The 10,007-nt window shown below is 52.5% G+C and overlaps 2 protein-coding genes across 2 annotated transcripts; both read left to right on the top strand.

The window, feature by feature from the left end:
- The first annotated feature begins 4,430 nt into the window (after positions 1-4,430).
- On the top strand, positions 4,431-5,360 carry LOC135999913 (olfactory receptor 14A16-like). The gene has a single exon (XM_065653489.1). It carries the CDS (start codon positions 4,431-4,433, stop codon positions 5,358-5,360), a length of 930 nt encoding a protein of 309 aa, XP_065509561.1.
- Positions 5,361-7,567: 2,207 nt separating this feature from the next.
- Positions 7,568-8,356, top strand: LOC135999850 (olfactory receptor 14A16-like). The gene has a single exon (XM_065653422.1). It carries the CDS (start codon positions 7,568-7,570, stop codon positions 8,354-8,356), a length of 789 nt encoding a protein of 262 aa, XP_065509494.1.
- The last annotated feature ends 1,651 nt before the right edge of the window (positions 8,357-10,007 follow it).

The raw sequence follows: 10,007 nt of genomic DNA, 5'->3' as shown, positions 1-10,007 counted from the left end.
CTTCTTCATGGTCAAGGGGTTTGTAAAATCCAACACGTTGTCACCCTGTATTGGGTTTACATGGCCAAGTCTTGGAACTGGGCTGAATGTGGCTGTGCTACAGTTGACACCTCTCTGAGAAGAGAACAGGATTTTGACCGATGTCAGACAGAGCTGATTTCAGCTGGCTCCAAGATGGACCCACTCCTTGACAAATCTGAGCCACTCAGTGATGCTGACAGCACCTCTGTGATATTGTATTTGAGAAAGGGTAAAAAACGCTGCACAACAGCAGGTGGGAGAGAGGAGGGAGGAAATGTGAGAGAAAACACGCTACAGACACCAAGGTCATACCCCATAGGACCCAAGTAGGTCCCTCCGCAGGCCAAAGCCTGCTCTCCTGAAATCCTGCTCTTTGCCTTGTTATCATCTTCCAGGAGCCTCAAGTCTCCTTTCTCATCCCTGACTGTTACATCCCTGACCAACTCTTTCTGGTTTGTAGGTGTGAAGTCCCACAGGGCAGCTCACCTCACTGACTCCTCAGTCACCCGTGTCAGGAAGATGTTGTCAACGAGCTCCAAACTCCTCCTGCATGGCTGGTACCTTGCAGATATTGAGATATCTTAGGTCTGCTGTGAAGAAATGGCCCTGCAAACATGAGACTTCTTTCATCTGTCCGAAGGAAGCCACATCTAATTCCTCTTCCTCATCAGTGAGTCTGTAGCTGATGTCCACCCACCACAACATTGCCCATGTTGTTCTGCCCTCTCATGCTGACTCCTCAGCTGTTCAGCTGATATTCTCTGTCCCCAGGCAGAACTCCACACATTCCTACTGCTCCCTCACATAAAGGGCAACTTCCCCTCGGAGTCCAGACCTCTGGCATGATGAGCACCAGACCCCCAAGACCCCCCAGTTTCTCCAGGAGGGGCTGTTTGTAGTGCCCTGAAAATCCTCATGCTGTTATCTTTGGAGAGACACCCTCATCAGGATAAGCCATCTGCAGGTAAACATCAAGAGCTGACCACAAATGGATCTTCAGTCCAGGGAGGGTCCAGACCTTGAGAAACTTTGGGATTCCACCATCCAAAAGCTCTGAATGAGCTTTATGGGGGCAGGAGAATAACCCCATCCACCAGGACAGAGCAGGACCTGACACGCTGAGCAGGGACCCTGAGGAGAAGGGCCTGGGCACTAGAAGGGCCGCCACACAAGCCCGTGCTGCACGCTCACCATGAACAAGGCAGCTGCACACGGGGCTGCATGAGGAGGAGCGTGGGGACCCAGACACCTGGAGTTCTCATCCCATTCAGTTCAGCACTGGTGTGACCCCACACACACGGGTGTGTGCCAGTGTGCGGCTTCCCAGTTTGGAGAGCTAGGGAGGAACTGGAGAGTGTAGGGCTCTGCCAAGGCAGGGTTCAGGACCTTGTGCACATGGTGTGGGATGCCGAGGGACCTGGGCTGCTTTGGCCCAGCAGTGCTGGGGAGGCTGCAGCAGTGTAGGAGTAGCCTGAGAGTGCTTGAAGGGTGGTTTCAGAGATGGTGGAGGTTTTCTTCTTAGTGGGAAAGAGCATGAGAAAGAACTAATGCCACAAAGTTTAGCTTTGGTGGTTCCAGCTGGACATGCAGAGAAAGGAATGTGACTGGAAGGGCAGTGCTGTGGTGGAGCAGGTCACCCAGAGGGAGTCTGCATCAGCCCAAGGCTTTGTGCTTCAAGGAACAGCTGGGGAGGATGGAGAGAGATCAGCAAAGGAAGGAAGATGCTCAGTCAAGAGCAAGGTGGGGCAGCAGGGGGAATGTCTCCAGCCTGCAGGGAAAGAGGTGCAGGTCATGCCACAGCATAGCACAGGCTGTCGTGGAGATGATCACGGATGTAAAGAGGCTGAAAGCCCCCAACAGACATGAGCTCCTTCTCCCCTCAGCTATGGCTGTTGTCTCCACCTCTGATGCCTGTGAGGAGACACCTTGTCCTTACAGCACAGGGGCCTCATGGCCTCCTTGTCCCCAGCCAGGAACCTGGGAGGTGTTGGACCATAGTCCTGCCCTTGGCCTTGCACAGCCCCACATCACACTGTCTCAGGAAGAGCCCTTTGCAACATGGGAGGGACAGGATTTGCCTTCCCAGGGTTGGGGGTCAGGGCTTGGCCCTTTGGTTAATGAAACACATCCAGGTTTCCTGATCATCAGAGAGACCTTCACCTTGTTTTTCCTGATGTGTCATCTCCGCCTCCAGTTTCCTTCTCTAACCAGACGCTGGGGTCAGTTCCTCAGTAGTGTTCCTCAGTGGGACCCATTAACATTATGAGAAACTTTGGAGTTTGAATCTGACTTGGACTTCTTGAGAGGTTTCTTCAACTTCCTCCAGGGTCTGAGGTTCATGGACTCAGCGCCAAACCCACCAGAGGGGTCACTAAAGTGCCTTGGGCTGCTCCTGTGCTGCTGAGCTGGGCTGGGCTCCTGGGACAGAGGGAGCTCATGGCAAGCGGCAGCGCTGCAGAGAGACAGCTCTGCCCAGGAGCAGCTCCTCTGCAAAGCGCAGCAGGGCTGAGGGCTCTGCCTGGGGATCTCAGGGAGACGGGCAAGGCAGAGAGAGGTTAAAGGTGGTCAGGACTGGGAGGATGACTGAGAGCTCACTGGAGGAGAAATCTTTGCAGCCCTTGCCATGGTAAGTCTCTGGGTGCAGGGCAATGCAGCTGGAACTCATGGAGGCATCTCCTAAAACTGGCACAGCCACAGCTGGTGGGATCTGTAAGGACGGGGATCTTGTCAGGCCATTTCAAACAGCTGTGAAGCTGGGTGAGCACCCAGGGCTGCCCAGGGCTGTCCTGCAGAGCAGGGTCCCTGCACCCCAGGGCTGTGCCGGGGCAGGGACTCTGCCGCCTGCCAGGGTCAGCGCTCAGCCTGCCCGGGGAGATCCCAGCAACACTGAGGGGAGAAGCTCTGGGGGGTAGGAACAGCGTGTGGCTGGGAAGGGTCCTGCTATGAAGTGAGTGCTGAGTGAGTCAAGGCTGCTCACAGCTCCAGATCACTTTAGGACATTCCCAGGAGACTCTTGAAGCACAGCAAGACAGGGGCTCTGTGAAAGAGAAGGATCCTATTTATCAGTCTCACATTCTCAGTTATCTATGTGGCCAATGGGACAGAGAAACTCATGTCTCAGTTCAGGTGGAGGCACTGAAATTCCAAATCTGTTACTCTTAGCAGTGCATAAACCTGTGAGTATCAGAAATCAACACACCCTAGCGTCCAGACAGCATCAGGAACAGCATCAGGATGACTTCCAGCCTCATCAGGGCTGGTCTGGTGTTCCCATCAGAGCTGGCCCACACAGAGATGCCCCTGGGCAGTGCCGGCTGCTGGGAGGGGTCTGCGGGGCAGAGGTGAGCACACAGGGGCTGGGATGGGGTCTGTGACACTGACAGGAGGAGACCTGGGGACAGAGACACAGCAGCAGGCAGGGACAGCTCCAGGCAGCAGAGCAGGGGCTGTTCAGGAGCTCTTTTGCTCCTTCTCTGCGGGTGGCTGCTGGGTGTTGTCTGCTGGGCAATGATCGGACTGTCTCTTTAGCACATCCCATCTTCAGGAGCCCTGACTCTGCTCTGCCTGTCCTGCTGGGCTCGCCAGCTGACCCCAGAAAGGCCCAGCTCTGCTGTAGGATCCCAGGAGTGCTGAGCCTTTCCTTGGGGTCCGCACTCTCCTGCCAGAATCCTTTGCTTCTCTTGGTGAGGGGTCATGTCCTGCTGTCTCCATCACATCTCCACCTCTGGGCTGGGACAGAGAAGAGTTTGCAGGTCCGCCCTTTCTAAAAGGGTTCTTCTGCTCTAGTATGAGTCCAGTTGTTTGGATTAATTAGATTAAATTGTGTCTGAAGTCATTTTCAAGGCAGCAAAAGCTGAAGCACAGGACAGATGAGTAAAATCCTGATGGACACTTCTGCTGATTCTGCACTGAGCCAGACAAAGCTGAGCCTTTTTGCCTGTCTGTCTCAAGATTCTTCACATTTTAAATCACAGAAAGAAGGATTTCTACCTCGAAAATACCCGCTCACCTAATGTGGTGGTGGAAAATAAAAAAACACAGATAAAATATTTAAAAAGACATGGTAATTATTTTCTCTCCAGCCCAAGCCCTTGATAGTCGTGAGAACAGATGTTAAACTTTTTCACTGAAGGTGGATTACATCTGCCATTCTGTGTGAACATGGGAGCTGTCACAAACCAGCTCCCCTCTCCCCATTGCAGCAGAGCAAACCTGGCTGCTTGGCAGTACACGGGCAGAGGTCCTGCTGCTCACAGCACACTCAGACAGCACACAACAGTGGAAGAAAATGCATTTCAGTTGGGGTGATATCTATGAAAAATGGTGTGGCTTTGCTAAGAGGAGTCTGTCCTAATTTTAAGTTGCTTTTTCTTTTTTTTGAACAGTGCCTACATGCCAACAAACAGCAAATGTCCAACAGCAGCTCCATCACCCAGTTCCTCCTCCTGGCATTCTCAGACACACGGGAGCTGCAGCTCTTGCACTTCTGGCTCTTCCTGGGCATCTACCTGGCTGCCCTCCTGGGCAACGGCCTCATCATCACCACCATAGCCTGTGACCAGCACCTCCACACCCCCATGTACTTCTTCCTGCTTAACCTCTCCCTCCTAGACCTGGGCTCCATCTCCACCATTCTCCCCAAGTTCTTGGCCAATTCCCTCTGGGAGACCAGGGCCATTTCATATACAGGATGTGCTGCCCAGCTCTTTTTTTTTCTTTTCTGTGCTACAGCAGAATATTGTCTTCTCACGATCATGGCCTATGACCGCTACGTTGCCATCTGCAAACCCCTGCACTACGGGACCCTCCTGGGCAGCAGAGCTTGTGTCCACATGGCAGCAGCTGCCTGGGCCACTGGGTTTCTCTATTCCTTGCTGCACACGGTCAGTACATTTTCACTGCCGCTCTACAAGGGCAATGCCCTGGACCAGTTCTTCTGTGAAATCCCCCAGATCCTCAAGCTCTCCTGCTCAGACACCTACCTCAGGGAAGTTGGGCTTATTGTCTTTAGTGCCTGTTTAATTTCTGTGTGTTTCATTTTCATTGTGCTGTCCTATGTGCAGATCTTCAGGGCCGTGCTGAGGATCCCCTCTGAGCAGGGACGGCACAAAGCCTTTTCCACGTGCCTCCCTCACCTGGCCGTGGTCTTCCTGTTTGTCAGCACTGTCATATTTGCCCACCTGAAGCCCCACTCCATCTCTTCCCCATCCTTGGATCTGGTGGTGTCTGTTCTGTACTCTTTGGTGCCTCCAGCAGTGAACCCCCTCATCTACAGCATGAGGAACCAGGAGCTCAAGGATTCCCTGTGGAAACTAATGGTGGGATGCTTTCCAAAATAATAAACTACCGTCATCTTCTCTTCAACAGATAACAATTTTAATATAACTCATTAGAGGCTCAGACTTGTGTGTATGTGTGTTGGTGGTGTTTATTTCTTAATCAGCCATGATATTTTTGTCATCCCCTTTTTAATTCACTGTCTGCCTTTCCTTTTGAACCCACTGGCTGTGTAGATATGCAGCCATGCTCTCTGTGTATTTAAACGAAATAAAGGGCTGTGCATGTATTTACTTCAGTGAGATTCTTCCTCCAAGACCTATTTTGAGCTGCAGTTCCTGTGCATGGGTGGAGGGGAAAAGAGTCCAGCCTGGCAGCCCTGCCAGGGAGCACCAGCACTTGGCCTTCCAGAGCTGTTCTCGTTCCACTCCCACACTCTCCTTCTCATCCCTTGTGTTGGTGCAAGGCCTGAGTGCTCTGGCAGCCTGGTCACCGTCCTGCTGTGTGTGAGTCCTGTGAGCGCAGGCAGGGACAGGCAATGGGCACTTCTGTGAAACAACTGACTTCCGGAACAGTACTTCTATAAGGGCAAGTTTCTCTTAAGGACATGCACAAGAAAGCAGCCTGCAGGTTGAAACACCAGGGCACAGCTAAACAGTGTGTGTGTGCAGGGCTGGGCACACAGCAGTGTCCTCTCACAGCCAGGCCTCCTGCCAGAGACCTGCAGGACCAGCAGAGCAGGGTCTGGGCTGTGCCATGTGCACTGGACACCCTGAGGAAGGAGCCTCAGGTCAATCATCATGCGCTGACCCCTCACAGCCACCATTTCCAGCACTGGCCTCTCACCCACAGAGGTTGTTCTTCCCTCCATGGAGGGACACTGAATGAATAGTTCAGCAGTCCGAGTTTGCATTGTACAGATGAGATGTGAGCATGCACATCATGTATGTGATGTGACATGAATGCGAGTGAGCACAAACACCATCAACTATTCCTTGGGGTTCCATGAAGGCCTGTGGCACAAAGAAGGCCTTGAGGTCACTTCATATTGGGAGGAACACCCCATGGGAAATCACCCGAATGCAGCCCTGGGATGTGCTTCCTTTAACTGAGGTCCCCGTGTCCATTCCTCATGATGTGGGACATCTCAGATGAGTGCAGAGCAGGGTGACACACCACAGGGCTGAGGTGTCTCCCGTCCCTTGGGAGTGGCAACAGGAGGCCAGAGAGACACTGTGACTCCTGCCTCTGTGTGTGAAAGGGACAGACTCTGTCTGTGAGCATCCCTGGGTGCATAAGGAGTCCATGAGGCCAGCTCAGATGTGGACACCTGACAGAACCCTGACAGCCGGAGGCTGTCCTGAGGAGCCCCGTACCCCTGAGGCCCCAGAGGAAGGCAGGGCAATGGAGGAGTTTGCCTCAGTTGATGAGGACTGGGTTAGGGACCTAGTTAAGCAATCTGGACATCCATAAATCCATGGGTCCAGATGGGATGCACCCGCGGGTGCTGAGGGAGCTGGCTGAAGTCATTGCTGGACCGCTCTCCATCATCTTTGCCAAGTCTTGGGAAACGGGAGAGGTGCCTGAGGACTGGAGGAAAGCAAATGTCACTCCGGTCTTCAAAAAGGGTAAGAAGGAGGACCCGGGCAACTATAGACCGGTCAGCCTCACCTCCATCCCTGGGAAAGTGATGGAACACCTTATCCTTGGTGCCATCTTAAGACATATCAAGGATAAGAGGGTCATCAGGGACAGTCAACATGGCTTCACCAAGGGGAAGTCGTGTTTGACCAACCTCATAGCCTTTTATGAAGACGTAACAAGGTGGATTGACGATGGCAGAGCAGTGGATGTGGTCTACCTTGACTTCAGCAAAGCATTTGACACCGTCTCCCACAGCATCCTCACAGCAAAACTGAGGAAGTGTGGACTGGATGATCGGGTAGTGAGGTGGACCGCAAACTGGCTGAAGGAGAGAAGCCAGAGAGTCGTGGTCAATGGGGCGGAGTCTGGTTGGAGGCCTGTATCGAGTGGAGTGCCTCAAGGGTCAGTTCTGGGACCAATATTATTCAATATATTCATCAACGACTTGGATGAGGGAATTGAGTGTACTATCAGCAAGTTTGCTGATGACACCAAGCAGGGAGGAGCAAGCTGGGAGCTGCAGCTCTTGCACTTCTGGCTCTTCCTGGGCATCTACCTGGCTGCCTTCCTGGGCAACGGCCTCATCATCACCACCATAGCCTGTGACCAGCACCTCCACACCCCCATGTACTTCTTCCTCCTCAACCTTTCCCTCCTCGACCTGGGCTTCATCTCCACCACTGTTCTGAATTCAATGGCAAATTCCCTGTGGGACATCAGGGCCATCTCCTACTTGGGTTGTGTTGCACAGATATTTCTGCTTTCCTTCTTGATTGCAACAGAATATTCTCTTCTCACAGTCATGTCCTACGACCGCTACATTGCCATCTGCAAACCCCTGCACTACGGGACCCTCCTGGGCAGCAGAGCTTGTGTCCACATGGCAGCAGCTGCCTGGGCCACTGGGTTTCTCTATTCCTTGCTGCACACGGTCAGTACATTTTCACTGCCGCTCTGCAAGGGCAATGCCCTGGACCAGTTCTTCTGTGAAATCCCCAGGATCCTCAAGCTCTCCTGCTCAGATGCCTACATCAGGGAACTTGGGCTTATTGTTGTTAGTGGCTTTCTAGTTTTTATGTGTTTTGTGTTCATCGTGCTGTCCTATGTGCAGATCTTCAGGGCCGTGCTGAGGATCCCCTCTGAGCAGGGACAGCACAAAGCCTTTTCCACGTGCCTCCCTCACCTGGCCGTGGTCTTCCTGTTTGTCAGCACTGCCATATTTGCCCACCTGAAGCCCCCCTCCATCTCCTCCCCTTCACTGGATCTGATGGTGTCTGTTCTGTACTCTTTGGTGCCTCCAGGAGTGAACCCCCTCATCTACAGCATGAGGAACCAGGAGCTCAAGGGTGCCCTGTGGAAACTAATGGCGGGATGCTTTTCAAAAAGAATAAACTACGCGTCATCTTCTCTTTAACAGATAACAGTTCTAATGTAACTCATTACAGGCCCAGTCTTGTGTGTGTGTATGTGTTGGTGGTGTTTATTTTTTAATCAGTCATTATGTTTTTGTCATCTCCTTTCTAATTCATTCTCTGCTTTTCCTTTTCAAACCACTGGCTGTATAAATATGGACCCATGTTCTCTGAATATTTACACAAAATAAAGGGCTCTGCATTGAATTTTTTCTCTGAGATTCTTCCTCCAAGGCCTATTTTGAGCTGCAGGGACAGTTCCTGTGCATGGGTGGAGGGGAAAAGAGTCCAGCCTGGCAGCACTGCCAGGGAGCACCAGCGCTTGGCCTTCCAGAGCTGTTCTCGTTCCACTCCCACACTCTCCTTCTCATCCCTCCTGTTGCTGCAAGGCCTGAGTGCTCTGGCAGCCTGGTCACCGTCCTGCTGTCTGTGAGTCCTGTGAGCGCAGGCAGGGACAGGCAATGGGCACTTGTGTGACAGAGCTGGCCTCAGAACAGCCTTTCCAGATGGCAAGGTGATCTCCTCAGGGCAGGGCCTGAAGGTTTATGTCTTCCTACAAAGTTTCTCTCAAGAACATTCCCATTACAGTGACTGACAGATTGAAAAAGCGAAAAACTGTAGGCCTGCAGGTTTGGGGCATTCAGCAGAGTCCTCTCACAGCCAGGCCTCCTGCCAGAGACCTGCAGGACCAGCAGAGCAGGGTCTGGGCTGTGTCATGTGCGCTGGACACCCTGAGGAAGCTGCCCCAGGGTAATTGTCATGCACTGGCCCTCACAGCCACCATTTCCAGCCCTGGGCTGTCACAGCAGCTTGGAGAATTTGTTCCTGAATGAGCAGATCAGCAGTCCATGTTTGCATTGTACAGAGGAGATGTGAGCATGCACATCATGTACGTGAGCAGTATTATGGAACCAGTGTTATTCAATATATTAATCAATAACTTGGATGAGGGAATTGAGTGTACTATCAGCAAGTTTGCTGATGACACCAAGCTGGGAGGAGTGGCTGGCATGCCAGAGGGCTGTGCTGCCATCCAGCGAGATCTGGACAGGCTAGAGGGTTGGGCAGGGAAAAGTTTAATGAAATATAACAAGGGCAAGTGTAGAGTCTTGCATCTGGGCAGGAACAACCCCAGGTTCCAGTATAGGTTGGGGAATGACCTATTAGAGTACAGTGTGGGGAAAGGGACCTGGGGGTCCTGGTGGACAGCAGGATGACCACGAGCCAGCACTGTGCCCTTGTGGCCAAGAAGGCCAATGGCATCCTGGGGTGTATTAGAAGGGGGGTGGTTAGTAGGTCGAGAGAGGTTCTCCTTCCCCTCTACTCTGCCCTGGTGAGACCTCATCTGGAATATTGTGTCCAGTTCTGGGCCCCTCAGCTCAAGAAGGACAGGGAACTGCTGGAGAGAGTCCAGCGCAGGGCCACAAAGATGATTAAGGGAGTGGAGCATCTCCCTTATGAAGAAAGGCTGAGGGAGCTGGGTCTCTTTAGCTTGGGGAAGAGGAGATTGAGGGGTGACCTCATCAATGTTTATAAATGTATAAAGGGTGGGTGTCACGAGGATGCAGCCAGGCTCTTCTCGGTGACAACCAACAGTAAGACAAGGGGTAATGGGTTCAAGCTGGAACACAAGAGGTTCCACTTAAATTTGAG

Source organism: Caloenas nicobarica, chromosome 30 (genome assembly GCF_036013445.1).
Source record: "Caloenas nicobarica isolate bCalNic1 chromosome 30, bCalNic1.hap1, whole genome shotgun sequence".
In the NCBI taxonomy this organism is placed as follows: Eukaryota; Metazoa; Chordata; class Aves; order Columbiformes; family Columbidae; genus Caloenas; species Caloenas nicobarica.
Note: the sequence above shows the minus strand (reverse complement) of the source record. Positions and strands in the feature narration are given on the sequence as shown.